This window comes from Triturus cristatus, chromosome 8 (genome assembly GCF_964204655.1).
Source record: "Triturus cristatus chromosome 8, aTriCri1.1, whole genome shotgun sequence".
Taxonomy (NCBI): Eukaryota; Metazoa; Chordata; class Amphibia; order Caudata; family Salamandridae; genus Triturus; species Triturus cristatus.
Window position 1 is genome coordinate 451,511,246 of NC_140591.1, and position 17,679 is coordinate 451,528,924.

General features: G+C 46.5%; 1 protein-coding gene across 1 annotated transcript in view; it reads left to right on the forward strand.

The window, feature by feature from the left end:
• LOC146802298 (phosphoenolpyruvate carboxykinase [GTP], mitochondrial-like) overlaps window positions 1–17,679 on the forward strand; it is a 123,543-nt gene that overhangs the window by 92,979 nt on the left and 12,885 nt on the right. Inside the window, exons 3-7 of the mRNA XM_085621865.1 lie at window positions 7,588–7,772; window positions 10,855–11,058; window positions 11,684–11,871; window positions 12,097–12,259; window positions 12,421–12,639. Of these exons, the coding sequence (XP_085477991.1) occupies window positions 7,588–7,772; window positions 10,855–11,058; window positions 11,684–11,871; window positions 12,097–12,259; window positions 12,421–12,639 (959 nt within the window). The remainder of the gene's footprint in view (window positions 1–7,587; window positions 7,773–10,854; window positions 11,059–11,683; window positions 11,872–12,096; window positions 12,260–12,420; window positions 12,640–17,679) is intronic.

The window sequence follows — 17,679 nt, forward strand, 5'->3', positions numbered from 1 at the left end:
AGGCTCTGGAATGGATCATCTCATACCTCTCCGGCAGAACACAGAGAGTACACCTCCCTCCGTTCCGCTCTGAGGCCACCGAAGTCATCTGCGGCGTCCCGCAAGGATCGTCGCTCAGCCCCACTCTCTTCAACATCTACATGAAACCCCTTGCTGCCATCGCACGCCAACACAACCTCAACATCATTTCCTACGCCGATGACACCCAGTTGATTCTCTCCCTCACCAGAGACCCCGACACCACCAAAGCCAGCCTACACGAAGGGATGAAAGACGTCGCCGAATGGATGAACACCAGCCGCCTGAAATTGAACACGGACAAGACAGAAGTCCTCATCCTGGGACCGTCGCCCTCCGCATGGGACGACTCCTGGTGGCCCCCGGCCCCGCACCCAACCCAACAGACCACGCACGCAACTTGGGCGTCATCCTGGACTCCTCCCTATCGATGACCAGACAAGTCAACGCCGTCTCCTCATCTTGCTTCCACAACCTCCGCATGCTCCGCAAGATCTTCCGTTGGATCCCGACCGAGACCAGGAAGACGGTCACCCAGGCCCTCGTCACCAGCAGACTAGACTACGGAAACACCCTCTATGCCGGTACAACAGCCAAGCTTCAGAAAAGACTTCAGCGCATCCAGAACGCCTCCGCCCGACTCATCCTGGACGTCCCCCGACGCAGCCACATCTCGAGCCACCTGAGAGACCTGCACTGGCTCCCTGTCAACAAGAGGATCACGTTCAGACTCCACCCACGCACACAAATCCCTCCACGACCTGGGCCCAAGGTACCTCAACGACCGCCTGACCTTCTACACGCCCACCCGCCAGCTACGATCCGCGAACCTCGCCCTCGCCGTCGTCCCTCGCATCCAGAGAGCCACCGCCGGAGGAAGATCCTTCTCCTACCTGGCGGCTAAGACATGGAACTCCCTGCCCGTCCACCTGCGGCTGACCCAGGAGCACCTCACCTTCAGGAAACAGCTCAAGACCTGGCTGTTCGAGCAGTAGCAGACCCCCTCCCCCAGGCGCCTTGAGACCCTTCCGGGTGAGTAGTGCGCGATATAAATTCCATGATTGATTGATTGATTGATTGGAATCCGAGGAGGTGGTCACGGGATGGAGGGGAAACTACAGAGAGATGAGGGGCGCTGGTGGAGGGAGCGGTGAGGGAATCTGAGTAGGTCATGGGGTGGGGGGCTACAGAGAAATGAGGGGCACTAGTGGAGGATGGCAGTGAGGGAATCTGAGGAGGAGGTCATGGGGTGGGGGGGCTACAGAGAAATGAGGGGCACTAGTGGAGGATGGCAGTGAGGGAATCCGATGAGGGGGTCATGGGGTGGGGGGAAACTACGGAGTGATGAGGGGTGCTGGTGAAGGTTGGCAGTGAGGGAATCTGAGGAGGAGGTCATGGGGTGTGGGAGCTACGGAGAGATGAGGGGCACTGGTGGAGGGGGGTAGTTAGGGAGTCTGAGGAGGAGGCCATGAGGGGGAGTGGCTACGGAGAGATGAAGAGCACTGTTGGAGGGTGGTTGGTAAGTTATCTACAGAGAAAGAGGTCAAAAAGACTTTTGTACCAGCACTAAAGCCGGCCCTGTCAGGGCCTTTCTGTTTTTGTTTATTTAATTAACAGTCATGTGATTAGGACAACTGTAGAGCATACTTTAACATGCATGCTGATTACATTTACTGCTATATTCAATGTTTCAAATTTGAAGGTGATTTTACTTTTGTTTTTTACTGGGAATAATGAAAGTGGAACTGAATGGTGGCTGATATGGGGCTGGGTCCCAAGGTCAGCTGTGAGATAAGGTGTAATGTAGAGGGGTGGTAGAAAAGTGGATCATCAAGTCTGTAAGGGAGTGCGCTGCACAGTCAGGGGTCAGGTGGAGGTAGTAATGAAGAGGGTTTCTCCCTGAAGGCTCGCACAGAGGGTGCCCGAGTAGAGTCACTTGCTAGATACTCCCACCTTAGAAACCTCCTCTTCCCATCAAAGGGACATTACATGGAAGAATAGCACTTTTTTAGAGTGATAACATTTAGAAAGAGAGTGTGTTTTACTGTACCTTGTAAGACTAAGGAGAGATAAGGGCGGTCAACTAGGCTGATGACACGCAACTGATTGTTTCCCTGGAGGGGTATCATGCGGACTCCTTCACTATTTTTCACAAATGTATGACAGAAATGGTGTCTTGGCTTAAAAATAATGCTTTGCAATTTAATAGTGCTAAAACTGAGATTCTGCACTGTGCAGTGGGCAAAGTGCCGCAGGCTCTGCCTTCTAATTTTTGGTCTCTTCCCCTGGACACACCTCTGGTCCCTGTGAAGACAGTGCGTAACTTGGGGGTCAGCTTCAATGAGAAGCTGAGTCTGGAGTCACATGTTAATAAAGTGGCCTCGAACTTCCATATGATTATCAGAGGCCTACGCAAGGTTTTACCACTTCTTCCCTCTGTTCACTCATAAGCTTGATAAAGGATCCATTTTGCCCTTTAGGAGCAGGTCCATTGCACAGTAACCCAGGCCTGTGAGGTGCAGCACTCGTAGATATTTCAGGCAAGAGTTCTCAAAATGCATTTGTGAGAAAATTCAAGCAGGGGCCCCACTGTTTCTCAAACTGTTGTGGCTGGTGGTTTACTGTAGCTGAGATCTTCTCCATGATCAGGGTGTGGTACAGCTTGTGAAGCCAGTCGATATCTTCCGGCATGTTGCCCACACCCCAATGACCGTTCACTGTTTGCATGTGAATTACAGATGCGCACATTGTAGACGTTGAAACTGCTGGGCGGAAAATGAGAAGCTACAGAAAGTCCCAGCGCCATTAGCACATATAAAATGTTTTTAGATACATATTGTTCATACTGACTGCTGAGACATGGTTAGCTAAGTCCTTGTTGGCCTCAGATTCCTCCAAATTAAAATCTGGTTCGATCTGCTTTATTACATCAAAAAAGGCCATTTTTGTTGGCTCTTAGGGCTCAGTGCACTTTACCACCATCCACTAACCAGTACTAAAGTGCTTGCACTCTTTCCTTTCAAACATGGTAAAATTGGCTGACACTGAATTGGCAAATTTAATTTACTTGTAAGTCCCTAGAAATGTGGTTCTGCACATACCCAGGGAGGGACTGTACATGAAATGCTGCTAGTGGGCTTGCAACACTTATTGTGCCACCCACTCGAGTGATATTCCTCATGTAAAGCGCTATGATACCTCCGGGTCTCAACTGCCACATGTGTCATGTCAAGGACAGGGCTTTTGGGTTAATTTTTCATGCTTTCTGGCCAGGGTGCCATTTGAGACATTTCCATGCCTTCTGGCAGCCTGGGTGGTTATGTGTGACGTTTACATGCTTTCTGGCCTGGGTGCTTATGTGTGCTATTTCCATAGTTTCTGGCACAATTGTTTGAAGTTAAGTGCGTTTTTAAATGTCTTTATGCTATTTTATATGAAGAATAAATTGGTTATATTTAAATTCATGTTTTGTGCTCGACATTTCATTTTTTAGTGTTCTCTGTAGGAATGTCTGTGTTTTATGACTGTGTATCTTGGTGCTCCTTAAGGTAATCATTTACTAGGCTTTAAAAGTTAATACAATCCAATATGTAATGAAAAATGTGTTGAAAAGTACTTTTTTTTTTTGGCCTTTCTGTCTCCCAAATTTCTTGTGTGGGGGGGACAAGTTCAACCCCCCCCCAAACTCCCCCTAATAGTGGTTGCTCACTGCGCTTGCTCGCTACACACCATGTGGGGGCTGGTCTCACTTTTATTTCTCTCTGATTTACTACTCGTGCCTATTTTTGGTGCTCTCTGAAAGAATGTCTATGGGTACATATGACTGGGTGGGTAACCTGGTGCTCTTGAAGGTCATCATCTACTATTTACTGTGGTTTGAAAGTTGATACAATTGAATATGTAATGAAAAATGTGCTGTAAAATTCACCATTTTGGTCGGTTGTTTTCCAAAATTTTCTTGGGGGGAGAACCCCCCTAGTAGCGGTTGGGCTCGCTCGCTGCGCTCGCTCGATACGCGCTGGACGGGGGCTGGTCTGCCAAATTTGACGGGGGGCTGGTCTGCCAAATTTTGCCAGGGCTGATTTCAGTTCCCAGTCCGGCCCTGGATGCAGACACCATGTTTTGAGCTCCAGCTTCAGTGTCTCTATGTTACTGGGCCTGCACTGGTAGCCAGGAGCTGAGGAGCAGAAAAGGTGGTGCGCACTGCAGGTTCGTGTCAGCCTCGCCTAGAAGCTTGAGCTTCCCCGACAATTGAAGGCCCCGATGGTTCCCTAGTGCACCCCCAACTTTGCTCGTGGGCCATGGCACAAAGAGGGGTAAGCTAAAAAAAAAAAAAAAAGCTTAGCGAGTATTTTCTTAATTTGAACAGCACGCAAGTTGCTCTTTTTGGGTTAATGTCAACTTGAATTAATCCAGTTTTCCGTTTTGTGCTACGAACAATAAAAATACCCAATCTCTCATCCAGGTCTATCTAAACAGGGCCTCAAATCTTTGGAAAAAAGGTGTTAAGGTTACAATAATTAATCGTACTCTTTTTGTTGACACTGGGTGGATGAAAGGTTGAGTCAGCCATGCTGCATTTGAAGAATCTCACAGGCCTGCCGTAAGAGCATTAACCTACTGAGCTAGCACACCACCTCTCTAGGTCACGGAAAAACACTGCGCCCTTTCAGAGGCAATGGCCTTTCAAGAAACAACCCTGTTTTCACATTGAGCAGAGCACGCCAACACCTGTCAGAAAACACCCCAAATCAATTCACCTCCCTGCACCTCTGAAAACGAGTGAAGAGGAATAGTCATGAAGGATTATGTAAAGCAAAGTTGGAATAGGGGCAAAGGATCTTAACTCATTCTATGTGGAGCGCTTTATACTACACAACTGGGAACGTATTGGTCCAAGCACTGGTACGCTAAATTCACTGTAATTCAGTACAGCAATAGTACAAATCATGTTGCTCTGAATGTGTTACTCTAGAGTCTTTATTGAGCGAATTACTTGCTAGACGAACTCTCACAGTATTTGTTTTCAGCTGTAATGAAATTAGCTCATGGACTGCGAGGTGCAAACCCTCTGCCCTCTCGTAAAAGACGAGGCAGTGGAGGTAGGAGGTCAGGGGGGCCTCTGCCTCGCACCGAGATGACACTGGCTGCAAATCAGCTCCTATTCAAGAGCAGTTGTTGGGCAATGCGGCAGGGCATTGTATGCGGTAAAGGTGTTCACGCGAGCCATATGCTTAATGACACACAATACGACGACTCTGTTGTCTACCGTGCCCGCTGGACTCATGAGTGTCCGTTTTTGGCTATGAGGAAAACTACCAGCATCATCTCCTGTGCTACAGAAAATTCATATGGCTTCTGCTCTGAGGATGCGCTGTCTATCCTCGCCTTCCACCACAAATAGACTCCGTCCAGACACCAAGATTATGCAGAGCCCAGGGATACCAGCAGACACTGCAGCTCCCAGATGACCCTCATTTTATTTTTGATGCTCGGACTCTGTTAAATTTGATTCTAACTTTAAGTCTAATAATGATCAATTCGTCCCTGCAAGTACGACTCGCCTAATATTAATCCAGTGCAGTGGTCTAAGATTTCATTGCCAATCGCTGTATCAGTATGACAGAGAAATTAAATTTATGATGTAGGCTCCTCCACATAGGGGCACACTGTTTATGAAGTCTGCGCCAGTCTGCAGCCCCGCCACCGCATCTCTCAATAAATGAATTTGTTGCAGGACATAAGTTGCACATGATTTACATCACACACCACACAGTTTCTATAAATGCGATTTAAGAGAAGCAGCCAAGTGTTTTCGGTGTTCTTAATCACTTAATGCATTTTAACCTTTATTTTTCTGTGTGGCTTACAGTTTTAAATCGCACAAAATGAACTCCGCAATGCAAATTTAAGAAATATGGTGCCCCATAATTGATCGGTTAGCCACATACTTTGCTGGCTATGCAGATGAAACAGTGAGAAATGCAATTAATTGAAAAGATTTGCATGGGAAATGGCGCCCAGCCTCCCAGAAAATGCTGACCCCCCTAAAGTGAACCCCAAAGCTGCCTCCCCCTCATCCCTTCCCCTCCCGTGTGCAGTCCAGCCTCACCACTCTCAAACTTCACCAGCCGCCACTGGAGTTAACTGACACACTGCTGCTGGTGTTGGAAGTGCATGTTTCACTCTGCATGTCAGAATGTTTTACTAAAATGGACGAGGAAGATATTTAAGACCACACAGAAATTGTGATCTAATTTTAGCTGTCTAGAGCACTGACCATAATTACTATAACAAAAAGAAACTTTTTAAAAAAATTTACTGCTGTATTCTCTAGTTTTGATTCCATCAAGATGGAGCTCAGGTGTGCCACACCTTTATCCTAAATACAGAATGTTAGCACTCTTGTTGCTCATTTAAACTTTGTGGTAAAGCTGCAGTTGACCACAACAGAGTTTACTGACAGACTGGTGTTGAAATAGCATGCTCCAGTCTGCGCGTCCGAATATTTTACTGAAATAGATAAGGAACCTTTGAGAACTCCTCGAAAATCTGTCCTATCCTCATTTTAGCTTTCTAGCACTGTAGCCATAATCTCTATGACAAAAAGAACACCCCATAATTTTGTTAATTTTTAAAGGAAATTCTTTAGGTTTTCCAGCTTGAATTCCTTGAAGATGGCTTAAAGTGTGCTATGGTTTTGTCATACATGAAAATGTTACTGCTCTAGTTGTTCAATAGAACCCCTTGGAAAGATTCGCAGAACGCAGGATAAAACAACTGACAGGCTGCTGCTGAAAGTATATGTTTTACTCCGAACATCAAACTTTGTACTCAGATGGCTAAGGAAGATAGTGTGAATATAGAAAATGTGTTGCCTCCTGGAGCACCTTCCATAATCTCTATGAGAAAATCATAAGAGAAAACACTTTTTTTTAAAACAAGGTTCATCAAATCTCAGCAGAAGGTCAGCGTTTTTCTCATGATAAAATCACTGTAAAACACATCACAAATCTTAAAATGAGTATGGTACACTCAACAGATTTATATTCGAACTAAAAGCTGTTATCGCCCTTTATATGTGCTCCTTTTTATGACTCTCAAAACCTGGTATTTACTACAATGTATTTCAAAAGGGAACATGCCCACATCATCCATAATGACTGCCACAACATCTTGTCCATGTTGTGGCTAGCCAGTCATAGGGAAGGGGCCTCTTTGGAGATTCCCTCCCCCACATGCCTATTGGTGTCAGGTTGAACTCACCCTGCCTGCCTCTTATATGTTTTTTCATTTGTTTTCAGGATGCAGGTACCATGTTCCAGAGTCCTGTAATGGCTGCCATAGCTTATTGCTCAGGTTGTGGCCAGCCAATCAGGATTGACTAGTCCTCTTTAAGGTGGCCATTCAGAGCCTATCTGGACACCTACCCTTGTAACACATAAGTAAACTGCTCTTCTGGTAGCCGACACACCACGTCCATTGTTCTTCATTTCTATTGGGGTTAAAGTCATTATTTGGGGAGTATCTTTTATATTAATCATGCCGGCATTGTTGCTCTTCTTGTAGCTGGCTGACCAGGACGGATCCTAAGGATGTGGCACGAGTGGAATCAAAGACTGTGATTGTGACCGAAAATCAGCGGGACACTGTGCCCATTCCTGTTGGTGGTGCCAAGGGTCAGCTGGGCAACTGGATGTCTCCTGAGGACTTTGAGCGGGCAGCTGGTGCACGGTTCCCAGGGTGCATGAAGGGTAAGTTGGATGTGAGAGGAACCTACTTTTTTCCCCCTGCTTTCTGACAGCTGTCTATTTTTGGTTGCAAGTTTCCCTTCCCTCATTCTAAAAGTGCTCTTTCAATCCTTCCCCTATTAGAATGCCCTCTCCATCCCTTATTCTAACACTCTTTCTCTTACCCCTTGTTTTAATGACTTTCTTTCTATCTCATGCCATTGGAAAATGGATGTTTGAATCCTTAATAACTTTCCCCTTTTGACTAATCTGTACCAAAGTTGGCAATGACAATAATTTAGAATACATCTAAGTGCGTGACAACGTTCATGCAGATTAGTCAAAAAATTCAGAAGTTTCAAAGAGGGGTGGGGGGGAGGGCAAAATCATTTTTCACTCGTGCTGTTGACTTAGCACAGGGTCAGTTGGATCGCAAGGTGGAAGTACCATCTCAACCTGTGAGTTTCAGACCACATTTGTTTTATGGTATAGCCACTTTTTGAAATATTAGTCAACCTTAACTTCCTTCTAACACCAATTTGTTTAGAGGATAATATATATATATATTGAGTGGAAAACAGCCAAAGGTTAAATTCAAGTTATAGTTAGCCTTGGTAATAAGACCTTAAAATGTGTTTTAAAAAACACCTCTGAAATTCATTGAAAAAATCACATTTAAAGTGCAGTTATGATTCCAAAACCTAAACACAAATTACTGAAAATGGCCAGTTATGGTTAGGTGAACTAACTTACAAAATTATGCACTGGTAACCATAGCTTGACTTTTTTAACCTTTGGTTTTTCAGTGAATTTCAGTTTTTTAAAATCGTATGAAACTGCTCCTTGCACCCAATCTTCTATTTACAGCCAATCCCTGCTGCAGACGCCCTGCTCAGTGAGGGCTGGCAAATAGGGCTAAGGCCAAACCCTCAACCAAACCCACTATGGGAAGCCAATTCCTGCTTCCCATGGGGCCTTCGACAGTACCTCTGGGGGGGTGGGAGTAGCCAACCCCTAATGTGCACTGGCCACAGACATGGGTTGGGATCATGGTCTGGCTGTTTGCTAGTTCCTTCGCCAACCTACTGCAGGCTGCCAACCGCGGCCTTCAGCATGTGCATCATTGTTGACCGCAGGGCCTATTTCCAAACCTCGTGTGTGGCCACCTCCAGCTGCATCATTCATTTTTCTTTTTTTCATTTGAGGATTTTGCAAACCTTTGGACTCTGGGAGGCTCTAGAATTCACAAATCCAGCACATGATTTCTGAGTCCCACCATGTTTAAAAAATATATATATATATATCCATTTTTTTGATGGGGTTCCTTTGGGGGCCCTCACGTGCTTTAGGGTAGCTTCACCCTGTTCCCGTATGTATTTTTTTTTCTTTGTTTGGTGCTCCGTGTTGGGTAATAGCAGCCACAACACAATAATAATAATAATAATAATAATAATAATAATAATAATAATAATTCTTCTTTTTATTCTTCTTCTTTTACTTCTTCTTTTCTCTCTCTCTCTCTCTCTCTCTCTCTCTTCCCCCCCCCCCCCCCCCGCCCCCGCCCATGGATTTCTGAATGCGTGGAGGGTTCGTAAATTAATGATTGATATCTCTAAAATCTTACCTCTTCAAGTCTAGACTGGAACACTTTTTAAATTCTAATTTCTCAAACTACTGTTACACCACACTAAACAAATGCACTTACTCCCGTGAGTAAAGTTCCATTTGCATGGCAAGTTTGGTGTAATTCTGTTTATCCGTGTGTCCTGTACCTAGGGGAGTTAAAATTAGAAATATCAGTTTTTGTTTTGGCCCTCAATAAACAGATCTGCACCCAGCTTGTCATAAAGAACCAAAGTGGAATACATTTAAGCCCAGATTTGTTGACTGATGTCAGATTCATTAAGAAAGCAAAAAATGCCTTTAACCGGAAACCCTTACCTAATCATAACTACAGGCACTAACCTCTATAATATATGAACACACCACTGAAGTACCCGAACTACATGTAATCCAGGCACTACAAGTCACCAAGGAGTATCATGATGACAGTGGAATTCCAGAGTCCCTTGCTGTAGTATCTCAGTAATGCGTATGATATGCCATTTCACTCCTTAAATTCAGACCGTTTAAATAAAGAAAAGTATGCAAACTTTATGGGCACCGCCATTGTATAGTTTTGAACACTCACTAATGGAGAACAATATACGAGGTCTACCCATTTTCTAACATAAAAAGCTGAAGCAGAATGACAGCTACAGGTGTTTGTTGTTGTGGACGGCTGTCAAAATGTAGCTCCTTCTTCATGTTTACCTGACACATGTTCTCTGACCGACATATATCTCCCTTGTTTTAATGCTTCTCTAACCCACTCCCTTTGTGTATTTATTTATAAAAAAGGCGCATTTTCTGATCTTATCCATACCCAACCATTTTACAGGCTTGGAGTGCCCCATAGATTATGCACACAAAAAATAAGAACCCTGAGTAGTTCCAGGTTTTAGGTGGAGTGCAGCTCCTTCATATGGAACACTCTCAAACTACTCACCTCAAATGCCTTTTTTTCCAGCAGAGTTTGTAAGCATAAGATTAGCATAGTGCCATCTACGCCGAGCTTGAAAATTGACGGTCTTTTGCCATTTTTGCAGGAAAGTCTTTAAGCATAGTTGGTGCCATCCACGTTGAGCTGAAAAATGGCAAAAGCCTTTTACCACTCCACATACTGCCCATCATCTCACTTTGTTATTGAGGGAGGACAGGAAAAGCTATGTGCCAGTGGTGCTTGTGGATTAAAAGTGATGCCTCTAGTAACCTATCATTAAATGCTGCATACTACATATGATATAATTTGCTTTTTCCAAGCGAATTATGAAATTAGAACAAATTCGTTGTAATAAGAACATCTGTGACCGTCGATCACAGGGAGATTATTTTCTCTCGAGTTTACCTCTGACTCCCTTATGTTTTCTTTCTATTTTTAATAACACCCTACTTTTTAATCTTTCTTTTTCTCACACCAGTGAAACGCTGTCTCCAATCTACCTTATTATAACTTTATCCCCATGTATGGTAATGCTCCTTGCATTGTATCATGTCTGCCCCATAGGTCGCACCATGTATGTGATTCCGTACAGCATGGGTCCTATTGGATCTCCCCTCTCTAAGATCGGAGTCCAGGTCACAGACTCGCCATACGTCGTTGCTAGTATGAAAATAATGACACGGATGGGGTCCCGTGTGCTGGACACTCTTGGGGATGAGGAGTTTGTGAAGTGCCTACACTCCGTGGGACAACCCCTGCCATTGCGAGGTAACTAAATGCACCCACTAAGTAGCTTCATAGCCATCTGAGATGGAGCTCCAGTCCGGAGAGCCAGAGGTTCACTAAGAAGTGGTAGCGTATCTCCCATCTATCCAACGTAGCGTTTTCCTTGATATGTTGAGTTAGGTTTTTTCCTGATTATGGACAGAAGAAGCAGTGTGGCTTGTTGTGTAGTTTTGGGGAGAGGAGTGGATTATCAAGTAACTGGCTGTGTGAAGTGTTACACGACTGTGGGGGCTGTGGAGTATTGTGTCACTTGGATGGTATTTGAGTGTCTTGTTTAGTATTACAGGGTGTGGAGTGGCTGATGGGAGTGTTGTACTGAATGGTTGGTTGGGAATGGCTGGAGGGTGGAATAAGTTGTATCCCATAGCTGGGTGGAGACATTTGCTTGCGACTGGTATTGGAGTGTCTCCAGAGTGGGGGTTCAAGGGAACAAGTTTGAAGAGTTCCACCACTGACCAGCATCGCTGGGGAGGAATTTCTTTAGTGTGAACAAGCGCTAGTATGGGGGTTTGAGGGCATGACATTTGGGCATAAGCTTCGTTCTTTCAGCCTGGTCAGACTGTACTTTTGAAATTCATGTATATGGGTCCCCTTGCCTCCTACAAAGCACCGCTTACCAATGGCTGGCCTTGTAATCCTGAGAGCACCCTGATTGCCCACGTGCCAGATCGGAGGGAGATCTTATCCTTTGGCAGCGGTTACGGCGGCAACTCTCTGCTCGGCAAAAAATGCTTCGCACTGCGCATTGCATCCCGCATTGCCAAAGATGAGGGATGGCTGGCTGAGCACATGTTGGTAAGTACAGCAAACATGTGAGAGGGGTAAAAGGGCCAGAGAAGGGAGGCATGGGAGATGGCCATAGGATGCTCAAGGCTAAGCGATGATTGGTTAATCACACGCTAGTGAGCAGAGTAAAACTGCAGAGTAAGAACGATGTGAAGAATGACTGGCAGAGCTGGGCATAGAGAGATGGATTGGCTTCATATTTTCATAAATGTCTTTCTCACCAACTTCTTCCAGATTTTAGGAATCACGAATCCTCAGGGACGGAAGAAGTACATTGCAGCAGCTTTCCCCAGTGCCTGCGGGAAAACCAACCTGGCCATGATGAGCCCCTCCCTGCCTGGCTGGAAAGTGGAGTGTGTTGGTGATGACATTGCGTGGATGAAGTTTGACGCTGAAGGTGACAATCCTTCTTACAAGCTGCTCTCTTCTGCTAGCTTCATGTGTGAAACCTCCTCTCATTTCTCTCTCTCGACTCCCTCGTTCGACACATCTGCATTTCCTTCCCTGATGCTCCCCCTTTCATCTCCCCCTAACCCTTTGTTTCTGTCTCCTCTGCAGGGCGCCTCCGAGCCATCAACCCTGAAAATGGCTTCTTTGGCGTAGCGCCAGGTACCTCCATGAAGACTAATCCCAATGCCATGAGGACCATGCAGAAGAACACTATCTTCACCAATGTGGCAGAGACCAGTGAAGGTGGCGTCTACTGGGAAGGCATCGATGAGCCTCTGCCTTCAGGGGCTACGGTCATGTCCTGGCTTGGCAAACCATGGAAGCTGGGTGAGTGCCTTTGAGGGGAGCAATGGAGGATTCCGTTTAGTAATCATATCATGTCTATGCCCCCTGACTTGTGGCCCTTTTAGTCTTTGTTACAATTCATACAGGCATACCCAAATCCTGACCTGCTTAGCAGGGCTATAGAGCACAGACCTGGTGGTCTGTCAAGCATGTCCCCATCACCTTTTGTATCCGAGGCAAAAGGGAATTGTGAGATCCATCAAGAAAATAGAAATGGTCTGTCAGGTGTGCTCTTATGGCACACACACAGAAAGCACTTCGAGTACATCAAGCCTGTCAGTTTTATGCGGTATGACAGATGCAGTGAAGACCCATTGGCCATTCCACATTGCATAGTGTTACAATGAGACAACATGACACCATGTTTAGTACTTGATGTTGACATTCCCTGTGAGCTGCTTGTCACAAGTTAAAATTCTGACCAGGCTAACTTAGTTTTCCAGCCTTCCATTATTCCATTATTATCCTGTCTCTCAACTTTGCTTCGCATATAACTATCCCTACTCACTCCCATGGGCATATACTCAACCAGGTCTGGTCCCTCAACCTCCCAGTGGCTTCGGCAGCAGTCACTCCCTGCCCCTGGTCTGACCATGCCCTCATTTCCCTCTCCATTCTCCGCAACCCGGTATCAAAAACTCCGCATGCCAAAAACACCTGGGCACGGAACTGGAACAAGCTGGATTTTCCCTCCCTGACCTCCCTGCTTCGTAACTCCACTCCCACCCTCTCCGGCTTATCATCTACCTCTCAAGCCAAGGCCATAAACACCTGACTGGCTGGTGGCTGTGATTCAGTGGCTCCCTTACGTCGCATTTCCATCCGTCGACCTAAGGATTCCAACAGATGGTTTAACGACCACCTGAAAGAGCTTAAACTGAGCGTCCGACGGGCGGAGAGGCAATGGAGGAAAAATTACTGTCTTTTATCAAAAACTCACTTCCTCACATCACTGGCCAAATATAAAATAGCAATTCTCGCCGCAAAAACCACCCATTTCTCTGCAAAAATAACGTCCGCTGAAAATAAACCCAGGGAAATATTTGGCATAGTGAATGACCTGGCATTCTCAGATCGAACCTTACCCCAAATCCCCCCCTCCCAGCCTCTTTGTGATCAACTTAACGCCTACTTCCTGGATAAGATTGTTACCATCAAGGCCAACATTCCACCACCTTCACCTGCATTCGTTGAGCCTTCCCCTCCCACCGTTCAATGCCCTCTCACCTCCATTCCCCCCCTTTCTCAGGAATCATTTCTGGAGATCCTTCCCAAAGTGAAGTCGGGGTCTCCGGCGGATGTCTGCCCGGCACGTATTCTGCAGCAAATTTACTCCTGCTGTTCTGAACCCCCCATCGCCTTTCTCAACAGCTCCCTAGCACAGGGTGTAGTGCCCCCCGCGCTAAAGGCAGCTACTATAGTACCCATTTTGAAGAAACTTGGCGCGGACCCTTCCATCTCGGCCAACTATCGCCCCATCTCCTTGCTGCCCTTCTTGGGCAAGGTGATGGAACGCCACGTCACCGTGGTACTCAGCGCCCATATTGAGACCAATGGGGGGCTGGCATCTCGCCAGGCCGGTTTCCGTCCCAGACATTCGACTGAATCGGTTGTGGTCTCAGTCCTAGACAACCTCAGAAAGGGTATGGATGATAACAAACACCAGGCACTGGTCCTCCTTGACTTGTCCGCCGCCTTTGACACGGTGGACCATACCATCTTACTGTCCCGTGTCAGGGCGGCTGGAATCGGGGGATCAGCCCTGGTTTGGCTCTCCTCCTTTCTGAGGGACCGCACCCAGGCAGTGCGGCTAGGCGTCTTCTCTGCCACTCCCCTCCCTGTCACTTGCGGCGTTCCCCAGGGATCCTCTCTTTCCCCCCTGCTTTTTAATCTCTATATCTTCCCTCTTATCTTCGCGCTTCAGCAGCTGGAAGTCACCGTGTACAACTACGCGGATGATCTCCAGCTCATCTTTGATCTGTCCCCCTCTCCCCTTTCTGTCTCTAATTTCCAGTCTACCATGACATTCATCAGGGACTGGATGAACCACAACCACCTTAAGCTGAACCCGGATAAAACCGAGTTGGTTCTCACCGGTGGTTCATCCAGCCCCTGGAACTCTCTTTTTTGGCCCCCCTCTCTAGGGCCCGCACCTTCCCCCTCAACCACGGTCAAAACACTGGGTGTCAAAATGAATAATCAGCTCACCCTTCATCCACAAATCAGCTCCGTGGTCTCCTCTTGTTTCCTCACTCTCCGCACCATCCGCTCTGTTTCTCGCTTCTTTTCCCCTCAGGCACTCAAGATCATCATGGCCGCCCTGGTGATATCAAAGCTGGATTATGCCAACGCCCTCTATCATGGCATTCCAGCTTACAGCCTGCGAAGACTTCAGTCGATCCAGAACCAGGCGGCCCGGCTGGTTTACGGCCTCCCACGCCATCACCATTCCACCCCCCTTCTCAGGGAGCTTCACTGGCTTCCCGTAAAAGAACGCTCCCTTTTTAAGACGGGCTGCATGGTCTTCCAGGCCCGCCAAGGCACTGCCCCCGCCTTTATCTCTTCTTTAATAAAACCCTATGTTCCCACAAGAGACCTCCGGTCTTCCTCTAAGTCCCTTCTTCAGATCCCCCGCTTTACACGTAAAAAGTGGGGTGGGGCCAACTTCTCCACCTTGGCTCCAACATTCTGGAACTCCCTTCCTGACCATCTCCGTTCTGCTACCCAGTACCTCTCTTTTCGCAAAGATTTAAAAACCTTCCTCTTCAATCAGGCTTTCCCCGCTTAGCTCTTCATTCTTATCACTCCTGTCTTTTCCCTCAGTCGCCGATCCTGCCTACTAGCGCCAAGAAACCGCATGGTGTACGCTGCGCTTTAGAAATGTTTTAAATTAGAAATTAGAAATTAAGATGAGTACTGGAAGGAATGCAATCTTTTCGCTGTGTTCACTCCTTTCCTGTGGACATCCGGTATTTTGATCACAGTGGGTGCTATAACCTGCTAATTCGGCACAGCCACATTTGGTATGTTCCAAGGATAGACTTTTTTTATTTCCAAAGTGCCATCACTGTCACTCTTGCAAGAGAGCTATCTCTGCACAGCTTGCACAGGGACAGACATGGCTAGTACGAGTAAAAGATATATTTGCCCCACCTGCTTCTAAGACATATCATTTTTAGTTTCATGTTTCCCTAATAGCCTTTACTGAATGATGTGTCTCCACCTATATCAAAAGTACTGTGGCTGTTAATTTGTAAACGTTGATGTAGTAAACTGTATCAAAAACATATTTACAGCATGGAGGTAATCTATGCTGAAATGCTCAGACCAAGTTTAAAGTTAAATCCCAAACACCAATTATCCCTGCAGCGGTTATGATACAGAAAACAACATTTTCTTGGGCTTCACTGAAGTGCTGTGACTTCCAGTGGCATACGTACTTCTGGCTGGGCTGGAGTGACTTTGCTATACTCAGGATGGGGGGGAGAAGCCCACTGACGGCTGGCAAGTAGGATATCTGAGACTTGATGCAATTTTCTGAAGAGATGAAATGGTTCTCACTGGGGCCTTTGTCCACCTGGACGCCTGGGCCAGATGTATACTTGGGTGCTGAGATTTGTGATGCTCGGGGAGCTGAACTGTGAGGGTCAGTGGTAGAGTTGGGAGGCATGGAGAACTGGGTTCGAGGCACATCGAGAGAGGGAGTAAACCCTGTGATAGTTATGACACCAGAAACTAGATAGCCACCTACAATTTCTAAGTGGATAATGCAGGGTAAGAAGGGACACGTGTTCCATTTTTAGGTCTCGCCTGAGCCAGCGCTTTAGCGCTGCTCTGGTGAGAGCTTTAGTAAACGGGGGGATTTGGAAGTGCAAACGAGTGCTTTTCAGGCCTCCAAATACAGTGCATGTGTGCCGGGCGCGCGCACCATTTGTCAGCCTGCCGATTGACTTTCGCGGCCACTTTGATGTTCTCAGTGAGCCGCGCGGCCACTGAGAACATCAAAGCGGCCGCTAAAGTGCTCACCATTTGCCACCCCCTCCCTTATCCCACTTCCTGCTTGTTTTTTTGGGCTTACACTCTCCATGCCCTCTGGCTCCTTCGTGCTGCTTTACCCTTCCCTCTGCTTGTGCTTCCTATCTCCTCCCACTCCTGCTGTTCTTTCTTTTTTTTTTAAAGTCATTTTACTAAGCGCCAGCGTGAACTGAAGGTATCGGAGCGTTTTACATGAGCACCAGTTGCATTACAGACGGACGCATTCATTTTCATGGATGTACAGCCAGTAGGTGTGCAGGGGCGGGGATCTCATAGCAGCGGTTCTCAGAATACTGTACAGTCAGTACAGTGAGGCTCAGTTCTGCAAGCCTCTCGCCCTGTTGCTCATCTTGCTGCCAGCCTTTCTTGGAGGGTGGCCTTCAGGCTCACACACCTCGCACCTAGCCACAAACCATAGAGGTCGAGCATCCTTTGAACTGGTCTCTAATTAAAGAAATGACCTAGAAACCAAAGGCATTTCACAAGTCATCGTGCCGCAGACCATGCGCACGTAGAGTACTGTAAGCACACGGCTCCCAAGCCAGGAACTTTATTATGAGATCCGCCTTATATTAGAATGATTCAATTCAGACCTCTCAGTTTCGGACCGGGTGAATGTTTTAGCGATTTAGCAGGCAGACAGACATTTGCATTTCTTCAATAAAACAAGAGCGAAATGGGCTTTGACTCATTAAACTAGGGAGGTCCGCCCCTTAACAAGAAAATCCATGCTTTAAATGGACAGTTATTAGGTAGCTGCACTTTTTAATTTGAAAGGCACAGTTCCGTATTTTTAACTAGCAAACTTTTAATGATAGCGTATCTGCACTTCTACGTTGCAACCAGGTATCCTGGGAGTCAGAGTACCTGAACTTTAATGTTTAATTTTTAATCAATGACTGAATTGATGACGTGTATGCCCAGGTGTGCCACACTTGTTGTTGTTGACACCAAAAGCTCCGGGGGGACAATGCAAACAGTATTCAA